General features: G+C 43.2%; 1 protein-coding gene across 2 annotated transcripts in view; it reads right to left on the bottom strand.

Moving 5' to 3' along the window:
- KALRN (kalirin RhoGEF kinase) overlaps positions 1-21,529 on the bottom strand; it is a 721,955-nt gene that overhangs the window by 303,373 nt on the left and 397,053 nt on the right. For both annotated transcript variants that reach the window (XM_065561521.1, XM_042843108.2), the window contains exon 10: positions 17,041-17,163. In XM_065561521.1, coding sequence (XP_065417593.1) covers positions 17,041-17,163 — 123 coding nt within the window. The remainder of the gene's footprint in view (positions 1-17,040; positions 17,164-21,529) is intronic.

The raw sequence follows: 21,529 nt of genomic DNA, 5'->3' as shown, positions 1-21,529 counted from the left end.
CACCCCATCCACACATCAACTCTGCACCCCAAGCCCTAAATGAATAAATTTTGTAGCCCTGGCCCTCTCATATGTTCCAGCCCACAGCACCACATTAACTCTGCACACCCAATCATACAATAATTCTGCACCCTGTTGGCTTCAAGCCCCACATCTGCCTCTTGTGCCCAGCACACCTCTGTTCCTCCTGCAGCTATCAAGTTCTTCAACCCCTACCAGACCTTCATACCCTTCCCAGGGTTGGGGGGGTAGGACAGCTCCAGGAGGGTTCTCCTCTCCCTCCAGGACTGGTGTTGATGCATTATAGAGCAGGCAAAGGTGAGGATGAAGGGAGAAGCAGACCCATGGTTCACAGGAAGGCAGGGGAAGCAAGGAGCAGTGCTGTCCTGTGCTGCTGGGCTCTTTCTGTCCCTCTTGTGAAAACAGTATTGGCTGCTTCCCCACTCCAACTCCCAAACACCTCTCACTCTTCAAGGGAGGCTCTGCCTGCCTCCTACAGCAGCCCTGGTTGGCTGCTTTTCCATAGGAGGTAGTGGAAGTGAGAAAGACAACCAATCAGAGAGGGTTTTACCCTGGGCAGTCCACCAGGCACTCTTTAATGACCTGAATATCAAAAAGGAATCTTACAAAAAGTAGACGCATAGTCAAATTGCTAAGGATGAATACAAAAGAATAGCACAAGTAGGTAGGGACAACAATCAGAAAGGAAAAGGCATAAAATGAGTTATTCCTAGCAAGGGACATAAAAGGCAATAAGAAGAGATTCTATAAATACATAAGGAGCTAGAGAAAAACAAAGGGAAGTGTAGGCCCATACTGAGCAGGGAAGGAGAGCTAATAATGGATGACATAAAAAGGCTGAGGTGCTTAATGCTTATTTTGTTTCAGTCTTCACTAAATAGGTTAATTATGACAAGATACTTAACACAATTAATATTAACAATGAGTGGGAAAGAACACGAGCCAGAATAGTGAAAGAATATTTAGATAAGTTAGATGCGTTCAAGTCAGCAGGACTTGATGAAATTCACCCTATGGTACTTGAGGAACTAGCTGAAGCAATCTTAGAACCATTAGCGATTATCTCTGAGAACCCATGGAGGACAGGTGAGGTCCCAGAGGTCTGGAGAAGGGCAAATATAGTATCTATCTTTAGAAAGGGGAACAGAGGACCTGGGGAATTATAGATCAATCAGCCTAACTTCAATACCTGGAAAAATACCAGAACAAATTTGTAAGCACCTAAGGGATAATAGGGTAATAAGTAATAGACAACATGGATTTGTCAAGAACAAATCATACCTAACAAACCTAATTTTCCTGTTTGACAGGATTACTGACCTAGTGGATAGGGGGTAAGTAGTAGACATTATACATCTTGAGTTTAGCAAGGTTTTTGACAGTCTCATAAGCAAAGTAGGGACAATTTGTCTAGATTAAATTATTATTAGGTACAGGGCTGGCTCCAGGCACTAGCCCACCAAGCTTGTGCTTGGGGCAGCACCTGGAGGGGGGTGGCGCGGTGCGGCACTCCGGCTCCGGCCGCCAGGGAGAGCGGAGCCCCGGCCGGGCACTCCGCCCTCCTCCCAGGGCTCCGGCAGCCCTCCCCCCGGCCGCCAGGAAGAGCGGAGCCCCGGTCGGGGCTCGCCGCCCTCCCCCCGGCGCTCTGGCCGCCGGGGAGAGCGGAGCCCCAGCCGGGGCTTGCCGCCCTCCCCCCGGCGCTCTGGTCGCCGGGGAGAGCGGAGCCCCGGCCGGGCACTCCGCCCTCCTCCCAGGGCTCCGGCCGCCCTCCCCCCGGCCGCCAGGGAGAGCGGAGCCCCGACCGGGGCTCACTGCCCTCCCCCCGGGGCTCCGGCCGCCCTCCCCCCCCCCTGCCGCGCTGGGGGGGGGGTGGGCGGCCGGAGGCTTTTTTGCCTGGGGCGGCAAAAAAGCTAGAGCCGGCCCTGATTAGGTAGGTACATAACTGGTTGAAAAACCATAATCAAAGAGTACTTATCAATGGTTTGCTGTCAATCTGGGAGGATGTATTTAGTGGGGTCCTGCAGGGGTCTGTCCTGGGTCCAGAACTTTCCAACGTTTTCATTAATGACTTAGAAAATGGAGTGGAGAGTATACTTATAAAATTCACAGATCACACCAAATTGAAAGGGGTTGTTAGCACTTTGGAAGAAGGATTAGCATTTGAAAGGACCTTGATGAATTGGTCTGAAATCAACAAGAAGGAATTCAGTAAAGACAAGGTCAAAGTGCTACACGTAGGAAGGAAAAACAAAATGCACAGACATAAAATGGAAAATAACTGCTAAGCAACAGTATGGCTGAAAAGGATCTGGGAGTTACAGTGGACCACAAATTGAACATAAGTTGCAGATGCAGTTGCAAAAAAGGCTAATAGCATTCTAGAGGAGTGTCATTTGTAAAGCATTTTTACTATAGGCCTGTGACTAAGACTATACCTCCTTGATTGATTGAATGAGGGAAGAATCTTAGCTTTTGTTTAAAAAGTAAAAAGTTTGAAAATGTGACCCATTTGTAAGCAATTCAAGGAGGTCTGTCTGAGTCTGCAGAAAGCCTGAAACCAGAGCTGGTCATGCATTTTCTGACAAAATGATTTTTCAACAGCAAATGCAGTTTCCGCAAAATCAAAATTTTCTGTGGATGAAATCAATTCAACCTGAATCAAGTCAGTTTGACTTTAAAATGCATCTGCCTAAGGTGTGGCAGTGCTTCGTGGTAGTTGTAGTTTGGGTGCTTCATGCCCCCATTCGCTCCTATGGGCCAGGCTCTGTCATATCTATCTACTCTGATGGAGAAATAGACAGAGACAGACATTACAGATAAACACATGAATAGGGACTGATTCTCATTTACTTTAGAACCCCTTTATGCCGTTCTGGGAGTGTAAAATGGGCTTAGTTTAAATGAGAATCTGGTCATAGACACAAACTGTGTTTGCAATAACTACTTTTTAGAAACACCTTTTTATACATATTGTACAGAAATAAAAACACAAAGGGCCTGATTCTCACTGGCTTATACAGTAAATCCATACTTGTGAAATGCTGCTCTTCTGATTTGACTGGGCTTTACACCCGCTTCGCACTCATGTAAGTTGAAGCACAAAGTGCAAGGTAGTGAAGAATCAGGCTCAAAGGCTCTCTGCTTTCCAAGTATTGAAATGGTACAATATGTGGAGTACATACTTTACAGCCCTTGACAACTGGGGCATGAGGCCAATGCAGAGGCAGTAATGAGAGCATCATTTCCTAATGCAGGTATTGCATATACAGCGATGGGTAACTTTATGATAGCAGAAAGCCACAAAATCCACTAAAACCCTTTGGAAGGCCAGGGGTTGTGATGTGTGTGTATGTGGGGGGAGGGGTAGAGATCAAGGTCCCAGCCCTTGGGGGACGGGAGACCCTTTGGGAGGGCGGAGGTTGGAGAGAAAGCCTGCCCCGCACTCACCCTACAGCAATTGCTCCTGTCCTGTGTGGCTGGGCTTGGCTTACTGATCTCACCACAAAGTCATGTGACTCATGCACCTGCACACAGGTGGGACACCTCCCCCCCCGATGTCCCGCCCTTCCCCAGCCCTAGTGCTGCTGGATTGTCTGAGGAGATCTGAGGAGCCAGATGTGGTCTCCAGGCCGTCAGTTGCTCATCGCTGGCCTATAGAACATAAAGGATGAAATGCACAGCAAAGCATAGGAGACATGAAGGGCTCTGAGCCAGCACAGCATAGGGCACTGGGTATGGGAGATGGGACTATGACTGATCAGTCTGAGGCTATGCAGATTAAGTGGCTAGTGAAGTGGGTGAATGGAGATCATGCCACTGTTCCAGTCCAGACAGTGGTGTATTGATTGCAGTACCTGGCCCATCTGTGAGAAGCTGTTCCCCCGTCATAGCTGTGCAGTTCTTCTGCACAGTGCTTACTCAGAGCTGTGTGCAGTACATTTAGATGTAAATGTCACCTCAAAACAGATAAACTCTTTATACTGTGTCTCTATTCCATTTTATGGATCCGATTCTGCCCTTGTATGGTATATATGCACAAAACTCCCAATGGCCCCAGTGTCTCATTTTGCCCCAGATGTATGTACCACAGCAAGGACATTCAATTTACTATTGTTAAAATGACCTGGTGACCCAATTACCAATCTCTGCAAAGCACATACTTTAGTGACTAGGCTGCATTTCAGCTCATGGATCACAGCTTTACAGAGCTCCCTGTACTGTGGTAACACTTTGTGTCCCATCGAACTGTGAACCTGCGATAGCAGAAGTGGCACATGAATGAGCCAATAGCTTCAGATGCATTAAATAATTTTGCCCCAGCACAGAATGAGAATTATTGTCAGAGATGTTCTGATATCTTTGGCATTTGCCAAACAAATGCCAGTAGAACAACTTGCCACACTGTGAAATGAGTCACTGATTATTACTTCCTACAGCACAGAGACAGCATGAGTTCACTTAATGCTGCCCTGCACTGCTTTGAGCTAGGAGAGCTAAGCTTGCACACTGGGTTCTTAGTTCTAAAAGGGTTTCAACTCAGCCTATTTTGTGTGGGCATAAATTAAATGTGCCTGGAAAAAAAACCCACCTTATGTTGTACAGTACCTATCTTCCCCTTTGTAATTTCTATGTAAATTGTAAGCTTTCTGGAACATGGGGCCTAGCACATTTTGAGCACTGCATAAACACAATTTAGATGTTCAATTATGGGCAGTTACATATGTAAATTATAGGTTACGTAGTGATAATGAAACATTGGCAAAAAAGGAGCCATCACTGAAAATCTAATCCTGTACATCCAACACATCTTTCAACTCCAAATAGAAACTGTTCATTTGCAGCCCTGAGCCTGACATGTTTAAGGTGAGGGTTGCAGTTTTAATTTCAGTCAGTTGTGATGAAGAATTAATCAATCAATCACAAAGATCCCTTTAGTGTGTGTGTGATGGGTGAGATTATTTCTGACTGTTTTCTGTTCAGTGGAGTCTGTATAATAAGTAGTGGGGGTTCAACCTCCCGTAGATGCTTGTGTGTGACTCCCAGTAGAGTCAGTGGGAGTTAAGCATACACACTGAGGGGAAAAAGCAATCCCTATGCTTTGAATGAAATGGACTAATAATGAGGAGGCATTGTGTGACTGTTTTTGAGGGTGTGTGGGCTGCCATTATATTTGCTGAATACTAATATAGATAGCCATGTTAGAAAAACACCTGTGCAAATAATCAGTGACAATTCAGAAATACCTCCTGGTGTTAGTGCTCTTGCTTTTTGCAAATTATGCAATTTTCCCTCCATAATTATTGTCACTGCATTAAAAACGAAGGTCAAATTTTGCTTTCTTTACTTATGCAAAGCGTCCATTTTCTTCACTGGATAAGAGGGAGGGAGTAAAGAGAGTTCAATTCGAGTTGTTGTGTGTGGAAATGCTTTTTAATAGCCACTAATCCAAGATGACTAAATTTTGCAAACAACACAGCAACATAAAACAGTGGATTCTTGGGACTGGACTATGAAGGATCAGGGCCTCGCGGAGAAAAGATATGGAGGTTAATATTAACAACAGAATTACATGAATTTTAATCAACAAATGAATTAATAGTTAGCTGTTAGGATTATAATCTCAGTTATAATTCCAAATACATCCACTGAAGACACTGGAGTTACTCCACATCTAAACAGCTGTAACCAAGATCAAAATCTGACCCATGACAACAGATTTTAAAAATCTGTTGCTAAATAGAATGTATTACAAATATTGAAGTGAAGCATATGTAACAGTCATGCAAAAGGCATGTAAATTAGGTAATGCAAATGCCAGTTTTCATGTCATGTACAATGAAAATCACACTTGAACCAGGAAACTGCATATGAGAGGAACTGGTTGTAGGTGGTCAGGCCTAGTGGTCAGAGCAGGAGTCAGGCCCAGTGGTCGGAGTCCAAATACCAGAGCCCAAGGTCAAAGCAGAATCAGAGCCAGGGATCAGAGCGACAGGTCAGAACCGAAGTCAGAGTCCAGATGCCAGAGCCAAGAGTCAAGACAGAGTCAGAGCCAGGAATCAGAAGCAGGGGTCAGAACCAGATTACCTGGAGTCTGGGAAGGCAGAAGCAGGGCTGGTTCCAAGGAAAGAGCAAGACTGGGATGGGCCTGGAAAAAGGCTGGGTGCAGGGCAGGGTCTAGGCTGGAGCAGTGGAGGAGCAAAGCAGGAGCAGGGTTTGGAGTGAGGCAAGCACAAGGAGTCAAACAATCCATTGGCATATGTGTTGAACAGCCAGTGAGCTACTGATGCTGCTGGGCTTAAGAACTGGCCTGCTGACATGTTAGGCTGTCTGGAGACTGAGCAGCTGCAGGGCCTTACTCCTGACACTGCACTACTATACCTATTAAGGACCCAGTGCAGAGGATTCTCCACTCTGTTACAGCCAGTTTGCAGTGTTGTAACTCCTTTGAAATCAGCAATGTAACACTGGTGTAACAGAGAAGAGAATCAGGCCCCTGGTCTTTCCCCAGACATACACACAACATTCATTAATAATAAAAAACTGTCTTCTTTTTATCCACTATCATCAATAAAACGCCAATGGGACAATACATTTAAAATGTAGACTATATACAATATTGCCTTATGAACTATTCCTGGCTACTATTTTAATGGTTCTGACAGAGACACCATTAGATCTCCAAAACAAAGGAATAAAATCTTGGGGTATTGGCTGTATTTGGCATCAGCATGACAAAAGCAAAAGAAGAAAGCTCAAATCAAGTTCAAGGTAGGTGAGGTAATATCTTTTATTGGATCAACTTCTGCTGGTGAAAGACGAGCTGTCGAGCTACATAGAGCTCTTCTTCAGGTCTGGGTACCTTTCCCAGAAGAGCTTTGTGTAGCTCCAAAGATTCTCTCTTTCAACAATAAAAGATATTACCTCACTCACCTTGTCTCTCTAATATCCTGGGACCAACACAGCAAATCAAGTTCAGCCTGTCAGGGGTTTTTTGTTTTGTTTCTTTTCCTGTATTGAACATTTTTACTATCAACATTCACAAGAAACGAGATCAACCAAACAGTACTAATCCATCACCATAACAAATTAAACTCCGGAATCCAGGGGACTAATCTTCTTGAATCAATAGCTACAGTTTGATAATCAGCTGATCTGCCTGTGAGGATGGCACAAGGAGAATTGATTAAAGTCAGTTGCAATTTTTTTGGACACATCAGCTTTCTGCTGGAAATGGAGTTTTGTTGAAACAGAAATGTTTCAGGGGAATGTGCAGTTTTTGACAAAATTTTCAACAGGAAATGTCTAAACACATCATTTAGCCTTTTTCATTTCAATATTGTCAAAATAATTTGTTTTGATAAGGTAAAATATAGTTTCAACGTTATCATTTTAATTCATTTCGGTTAGATTATTATATTCAAATATTATATATATATATATGTGATATTTTAAATTATTTCTACATTATCAAATTGAAATGTTTCAGTGGTTCCAAATCAACATTTTTCAGTTTCCTTGTTTTTGCTGTGGGAAATTCTGGCTTTTCATTCCGATTCAGAATGAAACAAATTTCAAAGTGGCAGAATTTCCTGTGTAACTAAAATTTATTTTTCTGACCAGCTCTAGAACTGACTGAGAACACATATCTCTTGTTTTTAAATTAATGGAGATATCCCATCTCCTATGGAAGGGACCCTGAAAGGTCATCGAGTCCAGCCCCCTGCCTTCACTAGCAGGACCAAGTACCGATTTTGCCCCAGATCCGTAAGTGGCCCCCTCAAGGACTGAACTCACAACTGTGGGTTTAGCAGGCCAATACTCAAACCACTGAGCTATCCCTCCCCCGTATAGCTGTATGTTCCTACCTGTCTATCATAGGAACAATGTTTTGAATTTATAGGCACATTAAAAATATATAGATCTTAAAGACAAAGAAATAAACCAACTTAAGTAAACCTCTTTGGCTGGCCCCTGGTGTTTGCTGAAAATTTATTGTGTTTGTCGATCTCACGATTTTATTGCAAGTAATGTGATTGGCCCCTAGTTCAGGCAGTCTCATGAAAAGATTCAGCTGGTCATGAGATTTTGGGGAAAACAGAAGCACAGACAGAAAAAGACCACCTGTACTGTAGGAGAAGGTGCACTAAATTGCAAATGGGGATTATGAGTTCTAGCCCCAGCTTTTCCACTAATTGCTGTTAATATTTCTCTGCACTTCATAATGCTTATTATGAGTCAAGATCTCAAACTGTTACCCTGGTGGGGGATAACGGTCATTCACCCAATTCATGGGTAAGATAATTCAGAGTTTGCACAAGATCACAAGAGCTGAGAATAAAATCCAGTTCCCTAATATAACTGAGCCAAGTCTCATCCACTTTGCCATGTGGCCTTTGAGAAGAAGCTTGGCAAATTAGGTGTTTTGGTAATACACACTAAGACCTGGTCTACACTAGAAAATTAGGTCGGCTTACCTACGTCACTCAGGGGTGCAAAAAATCCACACATCTCAGTCCCCAAGTAGACAGTGCTAGGCCAACAGAAGAATTCCTCCATTGACCTAGCCACTGCCTTGCAGGAAGGTGGATTAACTACACTGACAGGAGAACCCCTCCCATTGGCATACGTAGTGTCTACACTGAAACGCTACAGTAGTGCAGCTGCAGTGGCACAGCTGTGCCACTGTAACATTTCAAGTGTAGAAAAGCTCTAGCATAGTGCAGCTCTGTGTCATCCCCTTTTTAGACCTTATACAGAGGTTTCTGCTCTGCTACTACTTCCATGGTATGAGAGCCGGTTCTTTAGATAAAGTGGTACAGGTTCATGCGTTTACATTCAGACCCCACAGACAATCCAGATCTGAGCATTGTTTCATTTGGTTATGCTGTCTGTAAGTAACAGAGCACAAGTTGCTTCCATGCAGGAAGAGAAACCAAAAACCTCAAGCCCAGAGTTCCAATGCTGTTTCACAAACATGTATGTAACCCTCCAGTAATGTATGTTTTTTCTCTCCCTATAAGGACTCTTTCAGATAAAAAATAACAGCATGCTTTCTCCCCTCACCAGTTGTTTATATATCTAAAGTGAAACAGATCTGTGCCGTGGATATGAAGGTTGTGAGCTAAGACCTTGTTGATTAGCCATGTGAGGTGATAAATATATAGACATGCAACTTTGCATAAGAATCCTGGAATAATTTCATGATATTTTGAACTTCTGTGGTTAGCAGTACTGAAAGTTTAGTTAGTTTTCTGCTAATTCCAAACAATTTTTTTACCTGCAATTGCTTTAGTTCTCTACTTTCCTTGCCAAAGCTCAATCTTTCACCCCACGTTGTGCCTAAGTAAGCCAACTAAAAGAGGAGAATTCCAGCACGCCTGGTAAGATATTCCTATCAACTCTAGACATGCAGGTAGGTCAAAAACCAAACCACAAAGTTTTCAAAAATTACCCTGGGACAACACTCACTAAACACTCATTGTCAACATGGTTTCCTAAATTATGCCTGTTTTAAATCAGTACTCGACTTCATGCCAAACTTAACAATCCTGACATCCAACAGAGTTGGAATTTGTAAGACAAAACATTGGATTTTGATCTTCAAGGCCAAACAAGTAGCTGTTTGCAATTCAGCTTTGGCTTGACTATCCCATAACCTCATTTAGTTTTGGTTGAACTAGTTCAAAAATATTTCAATAATAAAAGATCATAGGGGTACACTTTTACCTGCAGGTGTTCTAGTACTCACTATGTTTGGTAGTTCCCATGACAAACAGAACTTAATAATATTTTTAAATATATTAACACTTACAATATAACACCTTTTTAATCCCAAAAGTGCTTTGGAAACTATATACATACAGCACTTCTGGAATGTAATCCACTCCAGAATGGATGACAGGCAGGTGGACAACCAATGTACTATACACTACAATGGAGGGAGGGGAAATTTTAGCCAGGAAGTCCAGAGCAAACTGCTACTCACATGAAGAATACCACATGATCTTTGATTCAAAACAGAACAGATGTGCCCTTGGTTTTCAAGGTCTCATCTGAATGCCCCCAAACAGTAAACTATGGAATTGAAATTATCTGCCCAAGAAGAATGAAGGGCAAAGTTGAATCTGTGGGGATTTGAATTTGTAGGTACAAAAAAGCCTAGACACTTAAAAGCTGATGTTTAGACCTCAAGCCATCTCTTTCCAAATGATCTCATGGGAGTAAATAGAACAGTTGATACTTGTATAGGGGAGAAAGTGAGTAACTTCTCACCATCCATTTATAATCACTTCCTGTGAAGTACAGCAACTTTCCCTGTGTGGTGCCTGGGATGTGCTCCACCATAATAGTTGCAGTTAGAAGAGGGTCCAGTAGTTCACTTGGGGAAACAGGCTTTAAGGAATCCTAAGGTGTTCAGAATCTACAGTAATACAGACGATCTATGTACCGATATAGACGATGTTTTAATCCTGAATAAGAATGACTTGCCACATTTTGATTCAGATGCAAGCTCCGCAAACTCTAGGGGCCACACATCTCTGGCCCACCCCAGCTCACATGGTATATTTGATGAGGATGAAATAATGATCCTGCAAGTTCTGAAGCAATGGCATCCAGAATGTGAGCACTTGTTACACATTATACTTGAGGTATTTTACATTGTAATCTTAGAGCGTCTAAACCTAAAAGTCAATAATAGCTGAGAAACTGATACGAGGCCAAAGGGCAATGAAGCAGCTCAACAAAGCTAGAGCAATTTCTCAACAAAAGGACAAGTGGTGAGCACTGTATTATATTTAGGTACTGGATACCCAACTGTGCATTTACAAGAAACAGATGTCACAAAATCATAGAGTTTAAGGCCAGAGGGGACCTCTAGATCATCTAGTCTGATCTCCTGTATATCACAGGCCACTACCATCACCCAGCCACCCACACACTAAATTCAACAATTGCAATTGGGCCAAAGTATTACAGCCTTCGGGAGACTAAACAATTGTGTGCCACTGGTAGAGAACAGAAGGGACTGAGGTGTACCAATACCCAAGGACCCTGCAATAGCAGGGGACTGATTAAGTGAGATATACCCAGATAATTCTAGCAAGTGAGCAGCACCCCATACTGCAGAGGAAAGCAAAAAAAACCCTAAGGTTTACTGCTTTCTCAGGTGACCCTGAGCATTAAAGCATTTTGGGGGTGCGAGGGGGCCTAGTGGAGATATTGCAGCTATCCAGAATCCACCTGGCAATTCAGTTCAAGACAACATTCTGTTAACTTGGATTCAAAACCAAACCATGGCTCAGCCCTTTATAGACCTGAAGGTCTTTTCAAAAATGTACAGGGAGTGCCATCTACAGGCCAAAATACAGAGTGAGACGAATTCTCTCATTCTAGCAAAGTGGTGAGTAAATCTAAACCAGTGGTTCTCAACCAGGGGTCCATGAGCAGGTTTCAGGGGGGCCGCCAAGCAGGTCTAGACTCACTGGGACCCAGGGCAGAAAGCTGAAACCCCACTATATGGGGCTGAAGCCTGGGGCCCTGAGCGCCGCCACCCGGAGCTGAAGCCAAAGTCGAAGCAAAGTAGCTTCGCGGGGGGGCCCTATGATGTGGGGCCCCAGGCAATTGTTCAGCTTGCTACCCCCTAACGCCGACCCTGACTTTTATAGGTAGAAAACCAGTTATTGTGGCACAGGTGGGCTGTGGAGTTTTTATAGTATGGGGGCGGGGGGGCTCAGAAAGAAAAAGGTTGAGAACCCCTGATCTAAATAACATGGGATCAGATTGCACACACCTGCAAAAGAGCCTACTCAGAAAACTTTCTCTTGAAAAATTAGCTTCAGATCATTCTGGGAGCTGGATCACAAAACCTGTATATCCCCTGAGACTGTGGAGATTTGGGGGGAGATCTTAAATAGAGGTCATTTGCCTCCATACTGTCTGCCAGCCCTCTCCCCTAATTAACAATCAGCATGAATCCAGGCAAGCTGTTTCTACAGAGCTTCTGCCAGGAGCTGCCCATAGTACCCTATGTGAAGGAGGATTTCACAGCATGCAAAGGGCTCTGCACAGAAGTTAACAAGCCTGAGGCCGTTATTAACTTCTAAGCAGATTTCTTGGAGTGTTGGCAGGAGGGACAGTGCACTACGTTCTCCCTCTTCATATGTGGAGTGTAGGGAGTTTTTTGTAGGGGACAGTTCAAAGCCAACAGAGCTGCAGTAGTGGCTCATCTCATCCTTCCACACAGACATGAACAGATCAAGGGGGCACGATCCAGTCCATAGTATTTTCTCATTCAGTTCTGGAAGAAAAATATTCAGTGCTATTCTATATTGAAGTGCCTGGTGAGGAAAGATAGGCTTGAGATTCTAAAATCGGACCTTATTTGTATTTACATCATGTGTAACATTTGGGGAATTGGCTGAACTGTGGTTATCATATGCACCCATAAAAGATACTCTAGGCCCTCAAAGAGGCTACAGTGCTTATTTGTCATTCCAGGAAGTACTGCCTCAACTGTATTTCCTCTGATGATATCTTGATAACAACTAATCATTAAAAGAAGAACAGGAGTACTTGTGGCACCTTAGAGACTAACAAATTTATTAGAGCATAAGCTTTCGTGGACTGCAGCCCACTTCTTCGGTATGCATCCGAAGAAGTGGGCTGCAGTCCACGAAAGCTTATGCTCTAATAAATTTGTTAGTCTCTAAGGTGCCACAAGTACTCCTGTTCTTCTTTTTGCGGATACAGACTAACACGGCTGCTACTCTGAAACTAATCATTAGTGTCTGATTCTTTCATTTTATTGTTGGCTGGTGCTGTAAGTGCAGCTTTTCCAGGAATGACAAGCCATAGGCTAGTGTTATCTGGCTGAGAAATAGCCAAAGACCTCAGATTTGCCTGAGATACAAAAAAAGGCCTATAAAATGTACAAGAAAAGCCTGGGTTCTGGATGATGCAGAGGGCCCACTCAGAGCTCCAGCTATTTTGTCCATCTCATTTTATAGGCCATCCTTACATTTCATGCAGAATAATTACAATAAGAAAAATCTCCAAATATTACAAGAGACGGGTATCTTCACACAATGCACAGTCAACATGTGGAAATGGTGGCCATGGGATGTCATGAAGGCCAAAACTATAACTGGGTTAAAAAAAGAATTAGATAATTCATGGACGATAAGTCCAACAAATACTGTTAACCAAGATGGTCAGGGACACAACCCTATGCTCTGGTTGTCCCTAAATCTCCAACTGCCAGAAGCTGGGACTGGACAACAGGAGATGGATCACTTGAAATTGCCCTGTTCTGTTCATTGTCTCTGAAGCATGTGACACTGGCTACTGTCAGAAGACAGGATACAGGGCTAGATGGGCCATGGGTCTGACCCAGTATGGCCGTTCTTACGTTTCCATGATAAACACTGTCCAAACAGTACCTACATGAGAAGGGGTCCACAAATTAGCTTTGCCACACCCATAATGCATTATTCATTAAATCACTGGTGTTTTTCAAGTATATCCATGTACAGCAAACTTATTAATCAGATGTATGTACATAAGAAGACTCTCCACATTGCCAGGACAGTATGTTCCATGTCTTATTGTAGTGCGCTGGCAGATCAGTCAGGTTATAGGGTCTCTCTCTAGAGGTATGTCTACACTGCACAGTTCACCCATTGTACTTATGCAGGTTTTAACCTTAACTCCCCCCCTTGCTGTCTGCACAGAAAAACCTTTTACCTAGGTTAGGAAGTGCTTTAAGACCTGGCTAGCTTACCTAGCTGGGGGTTAGAACCCAGGTTACTCTAACTCACACTGGAACCCACCCACTTTGCAGTGAAGATGCAGGCTAAATCACTCAAGTGCTGCTACTTCTCCGGTGTCCTTTCACGATTCCGCCCCCCCACCCAAAGGCCAGACAAGTTCTCCCATAACTGACAGGGAACGATTCCTAGAGCATCTCAGCACAAAGAACCTTGGGATATGCCCCCAGACACACATGGGTGAGTGCAGAATAAGTGAGGACAGTGTAACTCCGATAGGATTTAGAAGTGGGGATGCTCACATCTGGGGTAGACTAACCAGGATGATCAGACCCAGGTGCCAATTACCCAGGTAAACTGTGCAGTGCAGACATTGTCTACATTGCAATCCCAGAAACACGAATATTCTTTACATGCAGTTTAGCAGCATTCAAAAGCATGAACTACCTACCACTGAAAACATCAAGGAAACTCATAGAGAAACTCCAGTCTGATTCTTACAACCAAAAATGCCTCCTATCTGTATGGGCCAGAGGCAAACACATCAGCACCAATAGGAAACAGATGTTGGATAGTAAATGTTTATCCATAAGGCAGAATGAATGCCTGGGAATCACTAAAACGAAATATCACTGTATGCGTCTTCAGTCTCTTAGGCCAGGTATGCACAGACTGCACTTTTTAACCCCGAGTTACCTGATTGCCAATCAACTCAATCTCTGCAAAGGGATAGTGTGGACATTCCTCAATCCTTCATCCCAAGATACAAACATTTTTGCTTTAACCTAGGGCTCAGCCAGGAACAAATCATATGGGATCATCCACACTAGCCTTTACAAAGCGGTTAATCACCTTGAGTTAACTGGTAATTAATTCACTTGAGGGGAAAAAATCACTCTAATGGAGACAAACTCTAAAGGGTTAAGCCCCAAATCCAAAGGGAAGGGGGGATAAAAGAATAAATCATGAATACAGTGAAAAGAAGGAAGATTTATTCCCAAACCACAAAATCTACCTCATGAGACATTTCTTCAGAAGAATCCCAGGTGTGATAAATTTATAGCCTTTCCTCTTTACTCCTGCTATTACTCTTTCCAAAGCAGAGAGTATTATGTTTTCAAGTCTTTGACCTTGGATAAAGCGTGGGATTCCTTTCATTTTCCCCCTCAACATACATCCCCATGCCCCATTTGCCAACACTGCATTCCAATGTCATAGTTCAGACAGACCTCATAAATTAGTAACAATATTCTCATGTAAATCTACCAGAGGAAGGGCCCAGATCCTATTCCCATTGAAGTTAATAGGAATTTTGCCAGGCCAACCATTTCTAAGTGGGAGGCAACACGGCTTAGTAACTAAAGCACAAGACTCAAAGTCATTAGTGTTCAGAGTTTGCCAGGCTGAGCAACCAGTTACCACTGAGATGAGCTACCAATTGACAATGTAAGACAATGTAACTGTAGGCTGCAAATGCAAAGGCTTCATCTCATGAGAAAAGGAGGTACCATTGTAGTCCTTCACTGTACAGTTCTGGTGTGACCACTTCTGGAATACTGCATTCGTATCTGAGCATCTGATTACCAGAAAGATATTGACAAACTGGAGAGAGCTTAGGAAAAGACAATAATAAAAGATTAGGGGGCTGAAAGAACTGACTAATAAAAAAGCCTAGTGGAGTTAAATTTGTACAACGTGGCTAAGAGACAATTAAAAGGAGACATGATAACAGCTACAAATATATGAAGTCTGTAAATGCCAAGGAAGGAGATGAATTAATTATGACAGTAAAAGGGGCATAAACAAGAGAAATGGAAAGAAATTAAGAAAGGGAAATCATAAACTGAATGTCAAGAAGAACTTCCAGACAGTGACCTCCACCAGGCTGAGAAACAGTCTCCATATGGATATGTGTAAGCTACATTGCTTGGGACATCTAAAATTGAACCAGGAAAACACCTGAAAAAGATGGCCAAGGGTTGCACTAAATGATCTAGTAAGTCTTTTCCATCTCATACTTCTATGATAGATCAGGGACCATCTGAGGGGCAATAAGTCTTGTGCCCATCATGTAAGCAAAGTATCTGATCTCTGTAAAACCTAATTTACTGAGAGCACCTTTCCATCTACAATGCCCTGAGACTGGAGTGCCTGACTCAAGACCATCAGCAACCAAGGCTGAGATAAGCTTTATTTACAAAAGTCTGCATTACTCTGTTTATGAGGAACTTAGAGCAAAACGTGATTAGTGATAAAAAGTTTGCATTCTGGTATATATTTTAAGAGTTTTTAATAAAGGGAAGACATACAGCATCATCCCAATAGATCAGTGTAGTTTATCTAAGAAAAGGCTAAGAATTGACTGGATCATAATCTACAAGTACTATATGGGGAAGAGATTTCTAATATACATCTCTTTAGCCTAGCAGAAAAAAGGCATACTAAGATCCAATGGCTGGAAGGTGAGGCGACATAAATTCAGACTAGGCATAGGGTAAATTTTATTTAACAGTGATAGTAATTAATCATTAGAAGAACTTACCTAGAAATATGGTAAATTCTCCATCACTTTAAGTCTTTGAAATAAGACTCGATGTCTTTCCAAAATATATACTATACTTCGAACAGAAGTTACAGGCTTGATGCAGAAATTACAGGATGTTCTATGGCCTGTGTTATGCAGAAGGTCAGACTAGATGAGCATAATGGTCTCTTCTGGCCTTAAAATCTATTTATTTTTACTCACAATAAGTGGGATAATATTTCTCATCATTGCAACCACATCAGCTTCTCCTCTGTTCCTTCATTGGCTACCTCTCCAATTCTACTTCACATTCAAGTGCCTCATCATTAACTCCAAGGCCTGCATTACTCTTTCCCCATCTATACTTCTCATCTCTTGCTTCTCTTCTGTTCCCCATGATCTGCTCTCCTTATTTTGTCCTTTTCTCACTCAGAATTGCGCCATTTTCATGTTCCCTTTATGTTGCCTTCCATTTCATGTGTGTGAGGAATCCTCCCCCATCAAATCCACTGCTGTGAAGAAATCTTCCAGTTCTGCTCTCAAGACAACCTTTCATTCTGAACTGAAAATCTGTGGGTGATAGATTTTAAACTTTGTCCATTTCATGTGTTTGAGAAGAGTTACAGAGCTCTATAAATAACATGTGTTCTTAGGAGTCTATGAAAGGAAAACAATATCAGCATGAAGGTGCAAACTGTGCATATAACTTCCAGATTTTCAGCCTCTTACCTGTGCTACTTCTTCAAAATCATCATGTCTTTTCTGAAGGGCTCGTGCCCTGTGCAGAGATTTTCCCACTCCAGTGTGTTTACTAAGAAAGGCTTCCCCATGATTTTCGATCCAGTCCAATACCTGGGCACAAAAGAACATCCAATTATCTATTATGTCTCTTTATCACACAGAATTTCTCAGTAAATGGCTAAAATCGCTGAAAAAATTATTTGTGTATGTTTGCTATAGCAAAATACACTGGCATATGGCAGAGCCTAATCCAATCAGACTGAAGATATATTGTTTTTAGATGTTAGTGATAAATTACCATTATTGGAATGCCATTACCTGTTTATATGGGTTACACATAACATGATCGTTTGAGAGAACATAAGTGTTTGCTTTTGAATAATTTAATCTGAGATTCTCTGAACTGCAGGGGTGGGGGGAAATGGGAAGTCTTTTACATCTGGTATCTTCCACTTGTTATACATGTGACATTCCACTCCATATTCTTTATGAAAATATGCTTATGATATGAATATGGCATAACTGAGATATACTTAATGCAAAATGGGTCTTGTAAGATATCATTGGAAAGGTTATGATTTACTGAATGTGATTATACAATTTGTATGCCTGTATCATTTCTGTATCTGAAGTTAGGAATATTGACTAGGTATCCATGTTTCAACTAAGCTACTTTGGGTGATGCCCACTGCTAACACTTCAGGTACAACAATGGAAAAGCCAGACAGGGCTGATGACCCATCAGCAAGGACAATGGACTGTGAAAAGACTTGGCCTTCTTGGGGTCGCTCCATACTGTCATGGACGCTGTGATACTACAGACTCAGATGGTCTTGTCACCTCATACTAAACATTACTTGGGACTTCTTGTAATTTTCCACTCAAAGGGAAGGGGGGGTCAAATTTGGGGAACAAAGGATTCCCGCCTTATGTAAATCCTATTTAAGGGTGGGGAAGAAGGCAAGTGGGACTCCTCCTCACCATGTCCTGTCTGCCCAAGAAAGACTGCTAAAGCCACCTGAAGTGAAGGCAGGGGGGAGGGGAGGAGTCCAAACTGAGACAGGAGTCCAGTCTGAAAAGAAATATAATGGAACTCTGAACACAGAAACTTTGCAACCTGCCTAAAATAATAGTTAGAGTAAGAAATTACATTTTGTAACCTGTTTCTTAAGTATACTGAGCTTAGCTTGTGTACTTTGCTTTATTTGGTCAGTAATCTGCTTATCTGTTATCTCTTATATTCACTTTTTGTAGTTAATAAACTTATTTCTTGTTTATAATATAACCCAGTTTATGTATTTTCTAATGGGGGGGGGGGCACAAGAAGTTGTGCATATCTCCCTTCACATTGAGGGAGGGGGCGAATTTCATAAAACCTTTGGGTTTGTACCTCTTAAAGGGAGTGGGCACCAAAGTGTTGGGGCAAGCTCCTAAGGCTGAATCTTACCAGAGCGGATCTCTGTCTCTCTGTGCAGCTGGGTGCGGCCCTGCCTGTGTGCTTGGCTGGAAGAGACTTGTGAGCCTAACCCAGCAAGGCCAGGTAAAGAGGACCCAGGATGGCAGAATAGGCTGACTCAGTGGCTTCCCAGCACATCAGGTGACACCCAAAGGGCCCAAACCCACCACAATACACTCCGAGTGTAAACTGAAACCTAGTGCTAGTTGTGCAATGATTGACTTCACACAGACAGCAGACTGCAACGTGCAAAATCTAAAACAAGTACAAACACAGGAGGGAGGGATAAATTTAAATTGCTCAGGAGGAGCCGAGAGAGGGTTATCAGGGCATCTAAAAAGGAAAGGTTAAGGGTCCTTAGGGAGAAGCTGTAAAACACTGATGGGTATCAACTTTTCAAGTAACTTCAGATTTCAAGCTACCCACTGTAACTAAACCCTACTGAGAGCAAAGTCACAAGTCTGATAGTCTGAAGGTTTGGGGGATTTTCTTTCCAAAACAGTTCAGCTGTATCACTGTTGTCAGTCTGGACCTGCCTCTCCCAGTAATGCTAGTTTGGTTTCTCAACCATTAAGCCACTATCATTTATACTAAACCCCAAGATTTTGGATGCCTCGTGTAGATGTCCCATGCATAGGGTCAGTTCATGCTAATCTGGGACCCTGCAGAACTGGCACATGCCGATTGTAGCACATGTCTGCAAAGTCTAAGATATCTTGTGTGATCTTCTCCCTCTAGCTGCCCTCAAGCTCCTACGTCATGCAAGCAGTCAGGAGGTAGGGGTTGTTCAGATCCACTGGGGGTAAGAAATGGAGAGAATAAATAAGGAATGTGTCCAGCACTGGTGATTCTGTGTCACAGTGTGTGTAGTGATTTAGGATCTCATCCTTCAAGGTTAGGGTGACCTTATTTCCCTATGCTGAATACGGGACACCTGGTAAAATTACTTGTATTCAAGCAAGTTCAACGGCAATCAATCAGAACAATACAGTACAAACATTCAAATTAACATCAAGTTGACCGAGCCCCTGTTAAAAAAGAAATACTGTGTAGTTGGATTCTTTTTATTTACCTTCTTATCTTTAAGGCTTTAGGGTTCACACAGGGAGGGGTGACACACACCCTCTACCCCCCGACACATAGGGAGAGGTGACACACACACACACACACACACACACACACTCCTGTACACCTCTCTCACACAGTGGGGGTGACCGACCAACCCGACCCTCCCTGCCCGGTTCTCTCCACCCTCCATGCTTGACTGGGTCCCCGGGACAACCCATCTCTCCTGGTACCTGGTGTCAAGTCCTCCTGAGGCAACACGTGGGGGGGGGGGCATGCAAGGTCACATGCCCTCCCTCCCCAGATTTCTGCCAGGGTTCACACCAGAACGTGGCCAGCAGCAGCCTTTCGGCACTGCGCAGGAGGGAAGGGACGGGGCTGCTTCCAGCTACAGGGGAGGGGGGGAAGGGATGACCTGGCCTGTGTCTTTGTAGAGATTATCTTTCTCCCCCCGCCCTCCCCGGGTGGCTGGAAGAAGCTTGTCCCTTCCCTTGGGCTTTCCCAAGTGCTGACCGGAAACGGGACGGGGGATGGGACCCTGCTGGCCAAGATGGGACCCTGCTGGCACTGACGGACCAGCAGGGGGAGTGGCCAGCCTTGCACACCCACTCCCTTTGCCAGTCGCTGGACCCCCCCGTCCCACACTCACCGCTGGTGGGCAGGCAGCTGGTGAGCAGGGATCCGGCCAGCAGCAGGACCCACCAGTACTGACAGGGTGCGGGGAGACAGAAAATACAGGACAATTTGCCCGTTTTTAAGAAAAAGTCAGGACACCTGCAGGAGGGCTTAAATACAGGAATGTCCCTTTAAAAACGAGACATCTGGTCACCCTATGCAAGGTGATCAGTACTGTTTGCAGGTGGGGTTTCCCTTCAGCTCCCATTGAAGTCAATGGAAAACTGAATAGTAGCTGGAGGTTTCCTGCTAACCAAGAAAGGTTGGAGCCTGCATTATGATAAAGGGTGAGACCATCCTGATTTCCCTAGAGAGAAAATTATCATCAGCATAGAGCTCTGCCAGCACAAAGTGGCTCCTACTTTCATACTTCACATGATGTGGCACTGGAGGATAAGCAGAGAACGTCACATTAGCAGGGCCCCAGTCATGTAGGCGTGGGGGTGGGGAGGGAAATAGCAACTGCAGGTTTATCAGCATTGTCTAGACCACTGTGGCTTTGTAAGATCACTCCATGCATTAGCAGGGATGCCTAGAGCCCAAGACAGAAGATACTGGCTGAGTGTAGGAACCATTTGGCAAGTGTGGCTTTGGTGAAAACAGCTGTTACTGATTAAACTGAGATAACTGAAAAAATGAAAAAATGGAAGAAGGTGTGACTTTTATTCAGGCAAATGGAGCCATTTCATGATTTAGCTGTATAGAATCTATAACACCTGGAGTTTCAGTTTTCCTTCCATTATATATTCTAAATGCCTCTTTATAACGAGATCCCCTATAGCTGCAGTTTTATATGTACTGTCATCTTTCCTCTCTTCTTCCAATGATGGCAAGAACATTGTAATAATAATATTTAGCATTTACACAGTAGTTTTCATCCACAGAGTTCAAAGCACTTCAGAAAAGTGGGTACTGAAGCACCCTACCTCCTGCTGAGACAATATATAGTTGTCACAAATGCCATTTTGTGTATTAACTATTAGGACTTGGGATTTTGAAAACAAAATTCCTATCCCTGCTTTTTCTTTTATGATCTACTCTGTTCCCATTTGCCTAGGTTATAGAACCTAACACATTCCTTTAATGATATGACAGTAACATAACACCTGGCCTGCTAAGAGCTTTTCTATGATATGTCTTGTTTGCATATAACTTGTAATAATAGTAATTATTGGAGGGTTGCCTGCTAGCACAGCTGTCATTATGACTCTATTAATACTTCCATTAACATTCTCTTCCCTTTTGTCAGGGGTTTGCAACTTGTTATTAAAATTGGATTCA

The sequence above is a fragment of the Chrysemys picta genome, chromosome 11 (genome assembly GCF_011386835.1).
Source record: "Chrysemys picta bellii isolate R12L10 chromosome 11, ASM1138683v2, whole genome shotgun sequence".
Lineage (NCBI taxonomy): Eukaryota > Metazoa > Chordata > Testudines > Emydidae > Chrysemys > Chrysemys picta.
This window is presented reverse-complemented; position numbering and strand designations above follow the sequence as displayed.